The 19069-nt window shown below is 44.1% G+C and overlaps 1 protein-coding gene across 4 annotated transcripts in view; it reads right to left on the bottom strand.

Annotated features, from left to right (window-relative positions):
• Positions 1-19069, bottom strand: part of SUN3 (Sad1 and UNC84 domain containing 3) — a 149536-nt gene that overhangs the window by 89046 nt on the left and 41421 nt on the right. For all 4 annotated transcript variants that reach the window (XM_089532491.1, XM_089532490.1, XM_089532489.1 and 1 more), the window contains exon 5: positions 18486-18541. In XM_089532491.1, the coding sequence (XP_089388617.1) occupies positions 18486-18541 (56 nt within the window). The remainder of the gene's footprint in view (positions 1-18485; positions 18542-19069) is intronic.

The raw sequence follows: 19069 nt of genomic DNA, 5'->3' as shown, positions 1-19069 counted from the left end.
AACATTTACATGAAGCCGCTGGGAAAAATCATCCGGAGACATGGGGCAGGATGTTATCAGTATGCTGATGACACCCAAATATATTTCTCTATGTCTCAAACTGATGCAGTGTCTATGGATGGCATCTCTCCTCTGAATGCCTGTCTTGGGGCGGTAATGGACTGGATGAGGGAAAACCGACTCAAGCTGAATCCAGGTAAGACGGAGGTACTTGTTATAGGAAACCCAAGCCCAGGTATGGAATTATGTCAGCCAGTTCTGGATGGGGTCACACTTCCCCTGAAAGACTCTGTCCGCAGCTTAGGGGTGCTCCTTGACTCGTCGCTTCACCTGACAGCTCAGGTAGATGCGACAGTCAGGAGCACTTGTTATCAGCTTCGGCTGATATGCCAGCTGCGCCCCTTCCTGGAGCAGGGAGACCTTGAAACAGTTGTACATGCACTGGTCACCTCTCGATTGGACTTCTGTAATGCGCTGTATATGGGGCTACCCTTGTGCCAAGTTCAGAAACTTCAACTTGTACAAAATATGGCAGCCAGGTTAATTACAGGTACTCGTCGTACCGATCACATAACACCGGTTTTGAAATACCTTCACTGGCTGCCAATTAGTTTCCGGGCAAGGTATAAGGTGTTGGTGTTTACCTTCAAAGCCCTACATGGCTTGGGTCCAGAATACTTAAGAGATCGCCTACTTCCATACTGTCCGTCCCGCACTCTAAGGTCCTCGGGGAAGAATCTACTTCAGCCAATAAAATCTAGGCTAACTTCAGTCACCCAGAGGGCCTTTTCCATCGCAGCTCCGAAGCTATGGAATGACAAACTCCAGGAGAACATGATCACTTCCACCCTTCGGCCACCATCTTGGGGGGAGGGGGGCGGGCGGGCTCCGGCTGCCTGCCTGGGGAAGGGGAGCCCTCCCTTCGGCCGCTGTCTTGGGGGGAGAGAGGCGGGCGGGCTCCAGCTGCCTGCCTGTAAGAGGAGGAGCCCTCCCTTCAGCCACCATCTTGAGGGGAGAGAGGCAGGCGAGCTCCAACTGCCTGCCTGTAAGAAGAAAAGCCCTCCCTTCAGCCACCATCTTGAGGGGAGAGAGGCAGGCGAGCTCCAACTGCCTGCCTGAAGAAGAAAAGCCCTCCCTTCAGCCACCATCTTGAGGGGAAAGAGGCAGGCGAGCTCCAACTGCCTGCCTGTAAGAAGAAAAGCCCTCCCTTCAGCCACCATCTTGAGGGGAGAGAGGCAGGCGAGCTCCAACTGCCTGCCTGAAGAAGAAAAGCCCTCCCTTCAGCCACCATCTTGAGGGGGAGAGAGGCCTGTTATGTTTGTTTGTTTGTTTGTTTACTTTGTATTGTACTTCCTGTTGTACACCACTTTGATCTACTTTGGAAAAGCGGTATATAAATAAACATTATTATTATTATTATTATTATTATTAATGATCCCACCATTTGCATCCCATTAACCAAGTCATCCTTGTTGGTTAGGATCAGCTCTATAATAGCTGAGCCCCTTGTTGCCTCTTCCACCTTTTGGAAAATGAAATTTTCTTCGAGGCAAGTGAGGAATTTGCTAGACCTTGAGGATTTTGCTGAGTTTGAATTCCAGCAAATATCAGGATAGTTGAAGTCACCCATCAGTACTACAGCTCCTTTCTGAGTGTGTAGTCATCTGGTCTAGAAAGGCGTCATCAAATTCCTCCATCTGACTGGGGGGTCTGTAATAGACTTGTTGTTTCACTCCCCTTTAAATTTTATCCAGATGAACTTGAATTGCTAGCACAACAAAGCAAATATGACATAACTGGAATCACTGAAACCTAGTGGGATGAGTCTCATGATTGGAGTGCAGTAATACAGGGATATAACATTTTTAACAGAAATAGGCCAAACAGGAAAGGAAGAGGAATAGCATTATATGCCTCCCCTCTCCTTCCTTCCTGCTTACCTTTCCTTTTCTCTTCCCGCTGCTGACACTTGCCTAGTCCTGGAGTGGCAGCAGTGCAGCATCAGCACTGGAAGCCCCGCCAGGATCAGGCAAGTGGCGGCAGCGGGAAGGAAAGATAAGAAGGAAGGAAGGAAAAGAAGGTGGAGAGGGAGAAGGAAGGATGGAAGGAAGGAAGGAAGGAGATGGGAGGAAGAGAGAAAGGAAGAAAGAAGGAGACAGAGAGGGTCCAGTCGGGGTCGCAGTCTTCCAAAGGCGTTCCCAGGGGGTGGGAGACCAGATGAAGGGCTGCTGCCTTCCCCTGCTACATCTAATGGGAATGACAAGCATTCACAGCAAAAAAAGCTATTCCACGAATGTAAAGTAACATACGAGGAATTCTACGATAATCCTATAAGAAAAGCCCTCATGCTGACATGGAAAAAAATCAAGGGGAGATTCTATGTTAAACTTCTGTTATGGACTTCAGTACAGGAAGCCTTTTTCAGCAAAGGAATAATATAATTTAAATGGCAGACTTACAAAGATCTAACTAAAATAGGAAAGAATGGTAGACTCAAGATAAAGCAAAGAGAAGACTTAATTAAAGAGGGGGAAAATTTAAATTGGTTTGCATATATGCAGATAAAAGAAAGATTTAAAGAAGATGCCATGAATAAAGGAATAGAAATAATGAATTGGATGATATATGGTGGGGAAAAGACCAAAATAAAATCACCAAATTATATAAGGTTCTATTAAAAAGGGAACTAGAAAAAGAAATTATAAAAAAATGTATGGTGTGATGGGCTCAAGATATCGGTCGCCCGATAATGTATGAAGACTGGCAAAAAGCATGGAAAATGACAAACAAGTTTATGGCATCACAAGATCTAAAAGAAAACCACATGAAAATAACAAATAGAGACTGGGGGCACAGAGTAGTGTGTGGGCATGTTTTCACCCTGGACCATCCAACTGCTCAGCAGAGTGGCGAGAGAACATTGGGTGCAGCTATTTAGCCCAGTCCTGGGTCACCTACTCCACCAGTGGCGCAGAAGAGTGTGTGGGCATGTTTTCCCCCGGACCATCCAACTCCTCAGCGGAGGGGTGAGAGAGCATCGGGCACAGCTATTTAGTCCAGCCCCAGGTCACTTACTCCACTGGCGGCGCAGAGGAGTATATGGGTGTGTTTTCCTTCCAGACCATTCAACTCCTCAGCGGAGCGGTGAGAGAGCATTAGGCACGGCTATTTAGCCCAGCCCCGGGTCACCTACTCCACCAGCGGTGCAGAGGAGTGTGTGGGCGTGTTTCTCCCCCGAACCATCTAACTCAGGCAATGCAACGGTCTTGTGCATTTAAGCATTCTTTCATAAGATAAGGTTTTTTGCATCTTCAGTTTTTTGGCTTCCGATATGTTGAAATCAAGGAAGTAAGTAGCAGTTAATTGTCACTAGCTGCTTTCTTCGCAAAGAGGGTTCTTGGAGGAACGGGGTTGTAAACTTACCCATCCTTAACCTTCTCTGTTAAGAGAAGTTATCTTGGGATTCAAGAAGGGACGATATACAGTCCCTTGTATGTTGGGGATTCTCTTTGTTGTAGGTGATTACCCAGACTATTGAATCCTGTCTCCCCTTTTTGCCTCTCCCTTTGGGGGAAGTTAGGTCGGCTCACATACAATTAAGAAGATTTAATTTATAATAGAGAAGATTTGAAGAGAACAACAGCAAAGTTATGCATAGATATTTTGTGAATATGTCTCCTTTGTGATTTCTTTGTTTACTCTTCTCTGACAGGAGGATTTAGGATTGAAATAGTACAATTGCTAAAGTGTTTTTCTTTTTCTGATATTGAACCTATTGTAATTATAGGAAAAATCTTATAAGTTTTAAGAGAACTGATTCATTTGCTGTAACCAAAAGAAAGAGTGTGAGACATAAGATATTTTGTATCAACTAATACCAATAGTATTACAACTCTATTGTTGCAATTTGCAGTGTACAAAGAAAGACAGTATGTTGTTTTCTACTTATTTGATTTTAATATTAATGGAAACAAGGAGTTCGAAGAAAAAAATGAAAAAGAGGAGAAATTTGAAAAAAAATGGCCACAATTAAAAAAGGATATATACAACAACAGTTCCAATCACAAGAAGAAGATCAGGAGAAGACTCAATAAGAGTTATAGATCCTATTATGTCTTTACTAGAAGAAGTAAAGAGTATTAGACAAAAAATGAAGGAAAACAAACAAGAATTGAAAGAAGACCTGAAAGAATCTAATAGAGCAATAAGAGAAGAAATAAAAGAGGCAAGACTTGAAATAAGAAAAGATATAAAAAAGAATTAGACAATATGGGGAAAAGAATGGAGAAATTATCTCAAGATGTAAACAACAACCAAAAAGAAATAGAAAAATTGAAAGAAAAGACTTCAACCATGGAAAATACATCCACAGAGGCATTAAAAGCACAAGGCTTACAACAAACACTGGAATGGGCTAATGAATTAAGATACAGATAGAGATGTATTAAAATAAGAGGCTTAAAGGAAACAATGAATGAAGATATAAATACAAGAATAATTCCTGCATTGGGGGAATTTATGGGAATTGAGGCAAAATTAATGGAATTAGAAGTTGATAAAAATTTTCGGGTCAACTCACCACAAACGAAAGATAGGAAGTTGCCGAGAGACAAAGTTATATGTTTTGTGAAGACAAGATTTAAAGATTTGATAATTCGAAAAAAAATTATGAGAAGACCTTGATAATAGAAGATATGGAACTAAATTTTTTTAAAGACATTCATCCACAAATTATAGTTGAAAGACAGAACTATAAACCATTAGTTTCTAAAATAAGTTTTAGATGGGAAAGAATAGAAGGACTATCTTCCTTCTTCAGACAAAAAAGTATTAAAATAGATATCCTAAATAAGGCAAAGGAAATGGAAACAAAACTTAAGAATGAATTCAAAGGTTCAAGGGAAGAAAGAAGTCAGTCGAGAGAATGGAGGTCCAGTAAATATAAAGAGAAAGGAAATAAAGAAGAAATGTCTTTAATTGAAGAGGATATACCCTTGTAAGAAGAAAATAATAGAGAAAGAGAAGAGAACGAAAATCGAAAAAGAGAATTAGAATCTAAGACAAAAGAGAGCAGTGAAGGAGAAGAATCACAGTTAACTGAACTAGAAGATAACATTTAAATTGAATTGTACAAATTATTTGTTCCTTAAAATTTATAAATCATTAAAAAAGGGGTGGAGGTGGAAGGGGTGGCACATTAAAAAACAGTAACAATAATTATAGAATCCCTACAGCAAAGACGAGATGGTCAAGATTATATCATGGAATGTTAAAGGCATTAACTCAAAGCACAAGAGAAGTATTATTTTCCATCGCCTGGAAAAATTACAAGGTGATATAATATGTTTACAAGAGACAAGAATAAAAAAGAATGAAGAATATGTTAAGAATTTAAAACTAGGAAATAGCTTTTCATCAACATCATATAAAAAAAGGAGTAACTTTCTATGAGAATAAAAAATATCAAGCCAAGGAAATTTTTAATGACAGTAATGGCACATATATAGGTATAGAAATAAAGCTTCAAAATTTAACATTACTGGCAGTGGGAATTTATGCCCTGCTGGAAGATCAAGAACATTATTTTGAAAAACTGTATCATAAGTTAATAGACATTGAATATGACAATATTATTCTATTAGGAGATTTCAATGCGGTAATTGAACTGACTATAGATAGAAAATCTAACAATGATAAAGTAATTCGGAAACAATAGGGTAAATTGCCAAAATCCTTTTTCAAATTAATGGAAGACCTCAATTTAACAAATATATGGAGATATAAATACCAAAATTCAAGAGGGTTTACTTTTTTTTCAGAAGTACGTGACTCTTTTTCAAGAATTGACTTGTTTTGCCATCTAAATCATTGCTATGTTTAATTCAGTCTATGGATATTATGTCGAATTATGAATCAGACCATAACCTTATAACAATGAAACTCTTTCAAAAAAGGAGACAGTATACTTGGAGCTTACAAGAAGAAATAATAAAGGAAGAAAAAACAGTAACTATGGTAAAGAAAATTTAAGATTATATTTTTAAGAAAACAAAATAGAGGATGTGTTGAAAAAAACAATATGGGATGCAGGAAAAGCTGTGATTAGAGGATTATTCATAAAAATTCAAATTGAGAACAGAAAAAAGGAGTGAAAGAGAAAACAAATTAACGCAAGAACTGAATATGAAAGAGGAAGAATGGAGAAAAAAAGGAGATAAAAAATTAAAGTGCGATATTGATAATCTGAAGCTACAGTTAAAATTAATAGCAGTAAGAGAAATTGAAAGAAAACTTAGAATTCTTAAACAAACACAATTCAAATCCGGAAATAAAGGTGGCAAATTATTGGCATCAAAAATAAAAAAGAGAAATAAAGAAACATAATTACAGAAATATATGAAGAAGGAGAAGTTATTACAAATAGTACGAATATAAAAATTTGTATAAGAAAGGAACTATAACAGAATCGCATAAAGAAAAAGTTAGGGAATATCTGGAAGATCAAAAAATTCAGCTAATAAACAAACAACAAAGGCAATGTATAAATCATCCAATAACATCTGAGGAAATATCGAGGCCAATAGAAAATTAAAAACACAAAAAGTCCCCAGTCCAGATGGTCTCCCAGCTATAAGAAATTCGAAGAAGTATTAATAGAGCCTCTAAAAGAAACTATGGCCCATTACACACGGGCTAAAAAGTACGCGCAGAGCGCGTACTAGGGTTAAGGCGGGGCGGTGCTTCTGCACCGCCCTAACCCTAGTGCGCGCTGTGCGTGCACAAAATGGCAGCAGCCATTCCGCATGGCCGCCGCCATCAATACATCATGACCACGCCGCCTCCAAACAAGGCGGCGCACTTGTGACATATTGGGGTCACAGCAGGGTGCCTAGGGCGCCCTTTCCGCGACCCCGGAAGGAGCTCCGTTTCGGAGCTCCTTCCTGGTTTGGTCCTCTGGGCGCAGCCTTCAGACGGCTGCGCCCAGCGGACCAAAGGAGAAAGGGGCCAAGCTGCCCCTTTCTCCTTCTCCCCGCCGCCGTGGGTGTCCTTGGGGCTTGAAGCCCCAAGGACACCCCTTTCCAGGCTGCGGGGAAGGGGCCTTTTGCCGCTTCCCTGCAGCGCAGAAAGCGGCGGATCGGGGCCTCAGCGGCTGCCGCTCTGGCCGCTGAGGCCCCGATCCGGCGGGGAAAGGTGCGCCTACAGGCCGCCCCAAAGGGGCGGTCTGTAAGGCGCCTGTGAATGACATTTATTTAAACGGGATACCAGTCTCGTGGAAAAGGGCTTACATATCCCTAATCCCAAAAGGGAATTGTGAGAAGCAAACGACAAGTAACTACAGATCAATCTCATTAACCAACATGGACTATAAAATTTTTACCACGATCTTAGCAAATAGATTAAAGACATTTGTAAGTACAATAATAAAAGATTACCAAAATGGTTTTATACCAGGCAGACAAATAAAAGACAACATCAGGACAGTGTTGAACTTGATAGAGCATTATGAACAGCACAATGAGTGCAAGTTCGCTATGATCATGGTTGATGCTGAAAAAGCATTTGACAGAGTGGATTGGATCTTCATGATAGAAACACTTAAAAATATTGAAATGGGAGAGATGTTTATCAGATGGATTTCTGCAATTTATAAGGCTCAAAAAGCTCAGATTTTCATTAATCAAGACATATCAGAGTGCATACCAATTGAAAGAAGAACTAGACAGGGGTGTCCTTTGTCACCCCTGTTATTTATTTTGGTGTTAGAGGTACTTAATAATAAGATAAGAAGTGATGGTAAGATAGAAGGAGTACAAATTAATAAGTTAAATATTAAGCTTAAGGCGTCTGCAGACGATCTAATTTTTTTTTTTTGAAGACCCCAAAAAATCCATAAAACACCTGATAAAGGTGCTTCAAGACTATGGTGATTTCTCGGGATTCAAAATTAATGTAAATAAAACATCAGTGCTAACTAAAAATATGTCGGAATTGGAAGATCAGGAACTTAACAAAATTAATGGATTTAAAATAGTAAAAAAGGCTAAGTACTTGGGAATATACTTTACTAAAAGAAACATTGACTTACAGTATATGACAACAATTATGAGAAATTATGGGGAGAAGTGAAAAAAGACTTGTTAAAATAGTCAAAGAAACAATTTTCTTTATTGGGAAGGATGGAAATTTTGAAAATGAGTATTCTGCCTAAGTTTATTTACTTATTTCAAAATTTACCTATTCTAAAGAAAGAATCTTGTTTTGAGAAATGGCAAAAATCATTAGCTAAATTTATCTGGTAAGGAAAAAGGCAAGGATTGGTTGGAAACCGTTCACTGAAGAAAAGAGAAAAGGTGGTTGTGATTTACCTAATTTGAAATTGTATTATTACGCGGCCTGTTTACAGTGGATTGAAGAATGGATCTTATTGATAAATGATAAACTGTTGGAAATGGAAAGCACAAAAATGAGATTTGGGTACCACACATTTATGTGGTATGAAAGCATAAGGTAAATACAGATTTTTGCCATCACTTTGTAAGAAATTCACTGTTTAGAGTATGGATTAAAGTTTAAAAACAATTCTATAGACAAATACAGTGGTACCCCGGGATACGAATGCGCCGCCTTACGAAATTTCCGGGTTACGAAAAAAATCCATTCAATTAAATAGTTCCGAGTTACGAAGGTTATTCCGGGTTACGAAGAAAATTTTTGGTGCTTTTCGGCGCGATTTCACACGAAATCGCGGCTTTCGCTATTAGCGCCTATGGGCTTTTCGGCTAGCGAAAGTTTCCGGGTTACGAAAGCGGCGGCGGAACGAATTAATTTCGTAACCCGGGGTACCACTGTACCATTATGGCTTTCTATTCAAGAAGCCTTCTATAAAAGATCAAAAATGGATGGACAGAGTTGGTTAACATACAGGGATCTATTAACATCAGAGAAAAACTCTTTAATATTGAAATTTAGCAACGAATTAAAAAAATGAGATCAATAAGAATTGGTTCTTGTATAGACAGATTTTTGAAAGATATAGAATTGATAAAAAAAGATTATGATTTAGCAGATAAGAAAAATGAACTTGATGTTATAATTTTTGATGATAAAAGGGGACATATCTCAAAATACTACAAATTATTGAAGCAAAGGGATTTGGAACAGGAAAATGTGAAACATTGTATGGTAAAATGGGCCCAGGACACAAGATATGATAGAAATAGACATATGGGGAAAATCTTGGCATGATACTAACTCTTTCACACTTTGTCAAAATTATAAGGAAAATTACATCAAGATGATGTATCGTTTGGTATATATCCCCAGAAAAATTAAGCAAAATGTATAAGAATGGATGCTGCAATTTTTAGAAATGTTGCAAGCAAAGTGGAACTTTTTTCCACCTTTGTTGGAAGTGTCCAGAGGTGAGAAAATATTGGGGAAAAATAGACAATCTGATATCAAAGATGTTAGGAATAACATTATCATTTAGTCCTTTATTATTTTTATTAAATATGACAGGTTTGTTGGAAAAAGAAACAGAAAAAACATATTATTATTTTATATATGGTAACAATAGCCATAATTGTTTATGCTAGCTATTGGAAGCAGAAAAAAAAATCCAACAGAAGAAGAGTGGATGAGTAGATTAAAGGAAGCCATGGAAACGGACATACTGACGGCATCAATAAAAGATCCAGATAAAGAAAAGGCAGAGAGGGAGTGGGAATGTCTAAAAAGATACAAGGGAAAGGATTTATCATTAGGACATATAACAACTCTTAAATCAGACATTTCTATTGAGAAATAAAAAAAATCTATTTGCAAATGTAACTCAGGAGATAAGACAAGGCTAGGAATATAAAGAATGCATTTACTTTGTGGAAGCCAATTTTATAATAGAATTAAGTATCATATTGCTTTAGATCTCCCTAGCTGTTTGTTTTGTTTGTTTGTTTGGTATTTAAACTAATATTATTTGTTTGATTGATTGATTGTTTGTTTGTCTGTACTGTTTTATATGTGATATATGTTAATAATAATAAAATATTTAAACAGAAAGAAAAAGGAAAAAAAGAAAATAACAAATAGATGGTATTTTACCCCCTAAAACTCAAAAAATATATATATATAAAGTAACAGATATGCATTGTTGGCGTTGCAAAAAAGATCCTGGATCTCTATACCACATATGGTGGCTATGCAACAAGATCAAAAACATTTGGGGGACAATACACCAAACTATCAAAAAAATATTCAAGATCCATTTTGAGATGCGACCAGAATTTTATTTGTTAAATATGACATCGGACATTAAAAAAGAAATAAAAAGTAAATATTGGAGGGTATTATTATATACAGTGCTACCTCGGGTTACGAAATTAATTCGTTCCGCGGCTCCGTTCGTAACCCGAAAAATTTCGCAACCCGAAAAGGCTTTCCGTTAGCGCTGGAAAGCCGCTAGCCGCGCTTCGCATTTGAATTTCGCGCCGAAATTAATTTCGTAACCCGAAAAATAGTTCGTAACCCGGAACAGTTTTTTCCAATCTAACTTTTTCGTATCCCGGAAATTTCGTAACGCGATCAATTCGTATCCCGGGGTACCACTGTATAGTGACAGCAGCAAGGCTGGTTGTAGCTAAAAACTGGAAAAATAATGTCTCACCAACTCTTGAGGAATGGTCACAAAAATTATTAGAATTAAAAGAAATGGATAGACTTACTTTAATAATAATAATAATAAAATTTTTATTTATACCCCGCCCTTCCGAACGATCAGGGCGGCTAACAAAATGCACCGAAGCGCAAACAAAATACAAAGTTAAAAACATACAATTAACAATACAATCCTTAAAAACAATAAAAACCCCTTAGCCCATCCTCACGGCCACGAGAGAGGAGGGAGGCCCACAGGATGTTTAGTCGGGGAATGCCTGATTGAATAGGAAGGTTTTTAAGCCCTTCCTAAATTGGGCCAGGGTGGCGGATGAGCGGAGCTCCGTGGGCAGCGTATTCCAGAGGGCTGGGGCAGCTATGGAAAAGGATCTTCTGGCAGTAACAGCCAACCTAGCCCCAGGCACCTTCAGGAGTTGCTGCCCAGATGTTCTGAGGGTGCGAGGCGGAATGTACGGGGAGAGGCGGTCCTTCAGGAATCCTGGGCCCAAGCCATTTAGGGCTTTATAGGTAATAACCAACGCCTTATATTGCGCTCGGAAGCGAATGGGCAGCCAATGGAGATCTTTAAGCACGGGTGTTATATGGCTGGTCCTGGGAGCACCAGTGACCAGCCGCGCTGCCATGTTCTGCACCAATTGCAGCTTCCGAGTTTGGTATAAGGGTTGCCCCATGTAGAGTACATTACAGAAATCCAGTCTCGAAGTTACCAGAGCATGTACAACAGTTTCAAGGTCCCTCTGAGCCAGGTATGGGCGCAGCTGGCGAATCAGCCGAAGCTGATAACAGGTGCTCTTGACCGTCGCATTCACCTGAGCCGTCAGGTGAAGGGAGGAGTCAAGAAGCACCCCCAGACTGCGCACGGAGTCCTTCACAGGGAGCGTGACCCCATTCAGGACAGGTGGAACTACCGCCATTCCTGGGCCAGGGGAACCTATCACTAGTACCTCCGTTTTCTCTGGATTAAGCTTGAGTCGGTTTTCCCTCATCCAGCCCATTACCGACTCCAGACAAGCCACGAGAGGAGAGACGCCATCCCCGGTCACAGCATCAGTCGGAGACATAGAGAAGATGATTTGGGTGTCATCAGCGTACTGATAACCCCGCGCCCCATGTCTCCGGATGATCTCTCCCAGCGGTTTCATGTAAATGTTAAATAGCATGGGGGACAGAATGGCTCCTTGAGGGACCCCAGTTTTCAGGGCCCGCTCGCTGGAGCACACGTCCCCCAGCTGCACCATCTGGGACCTCCCAGAGAGGTAGGAGCGGAACCACTGGAGCGCAGTGCCTCCGATTCCCACCTCAGCCAGGCGGCCCAGAAGGATACCATGGTCTATGGTATCGAAAGCCGCTGAGATGTCCAAGAGCACCAACAGGGACACGCTTCCCCTGTCAATGCCCAGACGGAGATCATCGACCAAGGCGACCATGGCCGTCTCAACCCCGTGACCCGCCCGGAAGCCAGTTTGAAATGGGTCCAGATAATCCGTTTCATCCAAGACCGCCTGAAGCTGGATCGCAACCGCCCTCTCAATCACCTTCCCCAAAAATGGTAGCAGCGACACCGGCCGATAATTATTATAAACCAGGGGGTCAAGGGAGGGCTTTTTTAGGATCGGTCTTACTATGGCCAATTTAAGATCCGATGGAAATCGCCCATCCCTGAAAGATGTATTAATTATCCGGCGTAACAAAAGTGTCACCGCCGGTCCCCCCTGGGCCGCTAACCATGAGGGACAGGGATCAAGAGAGCAGGTTGTTTTCCGAACGCTTCCGAGGATCTTGTCCACATCCTCGGTACTCACCGACTCAAACTGATCCAGTATAACATAGTCCACGGAGGCTCTGGATGCTTCTACCCTAGGTTCTGCCATAATGTCGGCGTTCAGACCTACGCTTATACGAGAAGTTTTATCCACGAAAAAGTCGTTAAACAAGTCGCAGCAGGCCTTAGAAGGTTCAAGGATCTGGTTCAGGGCGGGAGGGAGCTGGGTTAGCTCTCTGACCACCCTGAACAACTCTGCTGGACGCGACTCCGCGGACGCAATACGAGCACCATAGAACGAATTCTTTGTTGCTCGTATTGCCTCTCCGTAGTCCTCTAACAGTCGGTCTAGGAGAGTCTTGTCGCTTAAGCGAAGGTGTTTCCGCCAACGGTACTCTAGCCGTCGCAGAACCCGCTTCCTCGCCCGGAGATCTTCCGTGTACCAGGGCTTGCGTTTGGAAGCGGGCCTGAGAGGGCGCTTGGGAGCGATTCTGTGTATAGCCCCAGAGAGACCGGTATTCCAAATACCGGTAAGGGCATCAACAGAGTCGCCGTCATTTCCAACCGTGAGCCCCTCTAAGGCTTCTCGGAACCTCTGAGGTTCCATCAGCCTTCGAGGGTGGACCATCCTAGTCGGTCCACCACCCCCGGGGGGGATCTGGGTAGAAGCCTTGATTATCACCTCTACCAGGAAATGATCCGTCCATGACAAGGGGGAAATATCAGCTATTTCCACCCACGGATTTTCCGCCTCCGAACAGAAGACCAAATCAAGAGTATTTCCCGCAAAATGCGTAGGACCCTGTATCAGCTGGGACAGGCCCATGGCCGCCATGGTCTCCATGAATTCCCGAGCCGCACCAGATGGAACAGAGCTGGCCGTGAGGGAGATGTTAAAGTCACCCAGGACAAGAAGCCTGGGCGTCTCCAACATCAGCTCAGCAACCAGCTGTGTCAGCTCGTTAAGGGAGTCCGCTAATGCACGGGGTGGCCGATACACCAACAGAATCCCTAGACTGTCCCTAGCCTTTAGGGTCAGGTAAATACACTCGATATAGGAGGTCTGCCGGATGTGGTTCCTGGTGAGGGACACGGTGTTCCTATGTACCAAGGCCACACACCCCCCCCGCCCACCTAACCTGCGCTGGTCCTTCACCGAGTACCCGGCAGGCAGGGCCTGAGCCCACACAGCATCCCCTTCAGGCCCCAGCCAGGTCTCGGTAATGCAAGCCAGGTCACACTTTGAGTCCTCCAGGAGATCCTGGAGGATGTGGGTCTTGTTATTAATAGACCTGGCGTTGCAGAGGAGCAGCGACAGGGTTTGTGGCACGGTTGGAGTGACCCTCAGGTCCTTCAGGTTGGGAGGGGGACAGGAAGGCGAGATAGATATGACGCATCTATCCCGTCTTCCCCTGGAACGGAAGTCCCTTCTCCCACCGCCATACCTCCCCCTGCCCCACACAACCTCAATTGGGGCTCCGCCCACCAAGGTGTTATCCCCGGCCCAGGCATCCCCCGCATCTCTATCCCTCCCCCACCCTCCTATGGCTGTTAATGGGGCAGGGGCTAGCCACTGTAGGCATCCCCTGCTCCTAAGGCTATTCTAGCCTCCTGCACCCGCTGAGGCTGCGCAGCTGCGCAAATGCGCAGCAGCGGAGTTCCCAAGGTCCGTAGGCGGCGCTCCCGGGGGCGATGCGCAGCTGCGCACCTCGGAGGACCCCGGGAGGAGGCCGTCCGGCGAAAGGCACAGTCCCAGCGGCAGCGGCGACGGCGGCGTCGGTGTGCCCTTGTGCGAGGAGGCAGAGGGGGGTGTGTCCGGGTGGGCCGGTTTCCCGGCTTTTGTACCCGCTGCTCTCACCAGCGGGCTCCTCCCAGGCTTCCCCCCAGGTGTGTCCAACAAGCCCCCGCTCGCACCTGGCCGCCAAACGCCAAGGCCAGGCCGAGCCCAGAGTCTTAAAGGGACCACCGCTGCGGAGTTCCCAAGGTCCGTAGGCGGCGCTCCCGGGGGCGATGCGCAGCTGCGCACCTCGGAGGACCCCGGGAGGAGGCCGTCCGGCGAAAGGCACAGTCCCAGCGGCAGCGGCGACGGCGGCGTCGGTGTGCCCTTGTGCGAGGAGGCAGAGGGGGGTGTGTCCGGGTGGGCCGGTTTCCCGGCTTTTGTACCCGCTGCTCTCACCAGCGGGCTCCTCCCAGGCTTCCCCCCAGGTGTGTCCAACAAGCCCCCGCTCGCACCTGGCCGCCAAACGCCAAGGCCAGGCCGAGCCCAGAGTCTTAAAGGGACCACCGCTGCGGAGTTCCCAAGGTCCGTAGGCGGCGCTCCCGGGGGCGATGCGCAGCTGCGCACCTCGGAGGACCCCGGGAGGAGGCCGTCCGGCGAAAGGCACAGTCCCAGCGGCAGCGGCGACGGCGGCGTCGGTGTGCCCTTGTGCGAGGAGGCAGAGGGGGGTGTGTCCGGGTGGGCCGGTTTCCCGGCTTTTGTACCCGCTGCTCTCACCAGCGGGCTCCTCCCAGGCTTCCCCCCAGGTGTGTCCAACAAGCCCCCGCTCGCACCTGGCCGCCAAACGCCAAGGCCAGGCCGAGCCCAGAGTCTTAAAGGGACCACCGCTGCGGAGTTCCCAAGGTCCGTAGGCGGCGCTCCCGGGGGCGATGCGCAGCTGCGCACCTCGGAGGACCCCGGGAGGAGGCCGTCCGGCGAAAGGCACAGTCCCAGCGGCAGCGGCGACGGCGGCGTCGGTGTGCCCTTGTGCGAGGAGGCAGAGGGGGGTGTGTCCGGGTGGGCCGGTTTCCCGGCTTTTGTACCCGCTGCTCTCACCAGCGGGCTCCTCCCAGGCTTCCCCCCAGGTGTGTCCAACAAGCCCCCGCTCGCACCTGGCCGCCAAACGCCAAGGCCAGGCCGAGCCCAGAGTCTTAAAGGGACCACCGCTGCGGAGTTCCCAAGGTCCGTAGGCGGCGCTCCCGGGGGCGATGCGCAGCTGCGCACCTCGGAGGACCCCGGGAGGAGGCCGTCCGGCGAAAGGCACGGTCCCAGCGGCAGCGGCGACGGCGGCGTCGGTGTGCCCTTGTGCGAGGAGGCAGAGGGGGGTGTAATAACTAGTGTACAGATAGACTACATGAAGGACAGCTGCCAGTATTACAATTCTGGGAAAATACATTTAATATCAAAAAAGATCTATTGATATAAAATCATTAAAAGAATTTACGAACAAGTCAATAAGGTAAGATTATAAGAGGCAAGAGACCTCAAAGAAGGTACTCTGTTTTATGGAAGTGATAAGAAATTAATGCGGCAATGTCTGGATACAGCTAAGGGAGAAGAAGGGAAAAAGAAAAAAAGTGAGAGAAAATGCTTTAGATATTTTGGTGCATCTTTTATTCTACTGGAATGTATGACATACAGTATATACTCAGATAAATTTAATAATGTAAAATATAATGTATGGAGACATTTGTAAAAGAATTGTATACTGTATATATTGTGAATGATATTTCTAAAATAATAATAATAATAATAATAATAATAATAATAATAAAGCTATTCCACAAAAGGTCCCTTTTCATAGTGAGAATGAGGGACCTTTTGGGAATCACTTAGGAAGCAGAGTGGAGCCGGATCAGAATGTGGATTATACCCCAAGTGGGAATGACCCCAAAAAGGATTTTCAGATACAAAGGAATGGCCAAAGAGACAGTAGTGAAGCTGTACAATAAGGATGGCAAAATGCTAACAGATCACAATGAAAAGGCAGAACTACTCAATACAGTTTTTTTCTCAAAAAGAAAACTGTCTACTTCCATGCAGCAGCAGGGAGACACAGCTGAGTTGAGAGTTGACAACTGAGTGAGACACAAGGGTGAATCAGTAGGGAGTGAATGTGTACTGATTGTCTGAATTGACTGCAGGACAAGGTCTGACTTAACTCAGGTTGAATGTTTGAAATTAAGACTGAAACTTGTTAAAGCATTCGTTTTTCTACATGATATAATAAACCACATTCATTCTGTTATTTTGTTAGCTCTGACTCAGACTGTCTTCTTTAACCATAAATCAAAGGGTGACCATGCTTATCATAAAGAACACAAACTTAACAGACACACTGCACTACAGTGAGATCAACTGGAAACCCTGTAACCTCAAATCCAAGGAGGAATTCTGAAGGGGGACCTTGGGCTGTGATAAGAATGGCAGGCATCCAAGACTAGGAACTGCAGGGCCAGTCTTGGGAAGGCCAATGTTACAAATCAAATCAAGATTGATAGGGAGTTTTAATCAGGAATTGCTTAGGTGCGTTACAGACTGCCCATTTGGGGCAGCCTGTATCCAGCCCTTTCCCAACTGGATCGGGGCCTCAGCTGCCATAGCAGCAGCCTCTGAGGCCCCAATCCGCCACTTTCCAGGCCGCGGGGAAGCGGCAAAAGGCCGCTTCCCCGTGGCCTGGAAAGGGGTGTCCTTGGGGCTTCATGCCCCAAGGACACCCGACGGTGGCACGGAGGAGGAGAAAGGGGCCGCTTGGCCCCTTTCTGCCTTGCGTTGCTGGCGCAGCTTTCTAAGGCAGATCCTAGAAGGAGCTCCATTTCGGAGCTCCTTCCGGGGCCGCGCAAAGAGCGCCCCAGGTGCCCTCGCACAGCGCGAGGACGTCATGTCTGTGCCGCCCCGTTTGGAGGTGGCGTGTTCGTGACATCCTAATGGCGGCACCCATCTAGAATGGGTGCAACCAGTTCGTACGTACCGTGTATGTACTAGGGCCGGGAGAGTCTGGAAGAGACGCCCCCGGGCAACCCTAGTACGTACACGGTACGTACTTTAGGTGCATCTGTAATGCGCCTTAGTTAACCTACTGCCTATTGCCATTACTCTTCAACATTTTTATCAATGACTCAGATTAGGAACTGGAGGCAATCCTTATCAAATTTGCAGATGACACAAAACTGGAAAGGGTGACTAACTCATTGGAAAACAGGAAAAGAATTGAAAAGGATAATAAACTGGACAGAAAACAGTAAAGAGAAATTCAGTAGACACAAATGCAAAATTCTACATTTACCCCACAAAACCCAAATGCACAGGTATAGGATATGGGATACATGGCTCAGTGGTACTACATACAAAAACAACCATGAGATAATGTTGAACCTGAGCCAGCAGTGTAATGCTACAGCAAAGATGTGAATGCTGTTTTAGCTTGCATTAATAGAAACATGGTTTCCAAATCACAAGATATAATAGTCCTACCATATTCTGCACTGGTTAGGTTCATCTGGAATACTGTATTCAGTTCTAGGTGCCTCATTTTAAGAAGGATGTAGACAAGTTGTAGCAGATTAACAGAAGGGTAACAATGATGGTAAGAAGTATGAAGAATCAAACATATGAGGAAAGGTTGAAGGAGCTGGGAAAATTCAGCTTGGTGAAGAGAAGACTGAGCATGACTGCTCAAAGGCTGACAGAAAGGAAAAGGCAAGCTTTTTCTCTGCTGCTCCAGAGGGTAGGATCAGGACCAATGGTTTGAAGTTACGGGGGGGGGGGGTAGATTTTGACTGAACATTAGAAGGAACTTCTTGACAGTGAGAGTGGTGGGATCTCCTTCTCTGGACATTTTGAAAAAAGAGTCTGGACATCTACCTGTTTTGGATGCTTTACCTGGACATCCTGCACTGACAGGGGGTTGGACTCAATAGCCCATGAAGTCCCTTTCATCTTTATGACTTTATAACTCATATTTTAAGTTCCCTTTAATTCACTGAGACTACAGTAATGTTCCTGTAAACATGGTTATAAGGACTCAGGGATATCAGGGTTCAAATATCATGGAAACCTTGGTGACCTTGGGTATATCACACTGTCAGCCTCAGAGAAAGGCAATGGCAATCCATGCTCTGAACAAATCTTATCATGAAGACTCTGTAATAGATCTTAGGGTCACCGTAAGTTGGAAATGACAGAAAGACACACAACAATGAATATGGATATAACAAGACAGGCTGTTACACATAGAAGAATGTAAAATTTTTATTGAAAAACCTAGACTTATTCTTAGCCCTAAAAGCTCACCAAAAAGCAACAGGTACAGGGTCACCCGAGACCCAATTTTCTGATCACAGTTCCCTCTAAGAAACAACAAAGAGACAAAATGTAATGTTAACATTATTCATATTTAACTCTATACTCACAGTTTAACTGAACACTCAAACTACAATAGTAGATCCTCTTTGGCTTGATGTTCTGCTCACTACTTTTAGGTATAAGCAACTATGGCAATATTTATTTTAAGAGTTAAATCTATTTGATAAATAATACAGTCTCTAAATCTGAAGAAGCTCAAAGATTCTCATAAATTACTGTTAAACAAACCTATTCACCCAGATGATCTCAAAAAGACAATATTTAAGCTGAGACAGAATAAGAGTCCAGGCCCAGATGGCTTCTCAGGTGACTTTTACAAATTGTTATTTAACCAAATTTCAACCCTATTTTATTGCCCTTTTAAACACCATTCTTAATAATGCTCCTGTGCCAACAAATTGGCATAGAACCCGAATAATTCCATTCCCACAAAATCAAAGATGAATGTCCAGAAACTAAATCTTTCCATCCTCTTGCGTTCCTTAATCAAGATGCAAAAATATTTACCTCTA

This window comes from Sceloporus occidentalis, unplaced genomic scaffold (genome assembly GCF_023333645.1).
Source record: "Sceloporus occidentalis isolate IW3139 unplaced genomic scaffold, rSceOcc1.0.p SCAF_7, whole genome shotgun sequence".
Classification (NCBI taxonomy): domain Eukaryota; kingdom Metazoa; phylum Chordata; class Lepidosauria; order Squamata; family Phrynosomatidae; genus Sceloporus; species Sceloporus occidentalis.
The sequence above is the reverse complement of the archived record's forward strand: the minus strand, read 5'-3'. Positions and strand labels throughout refer to the sequence as shown.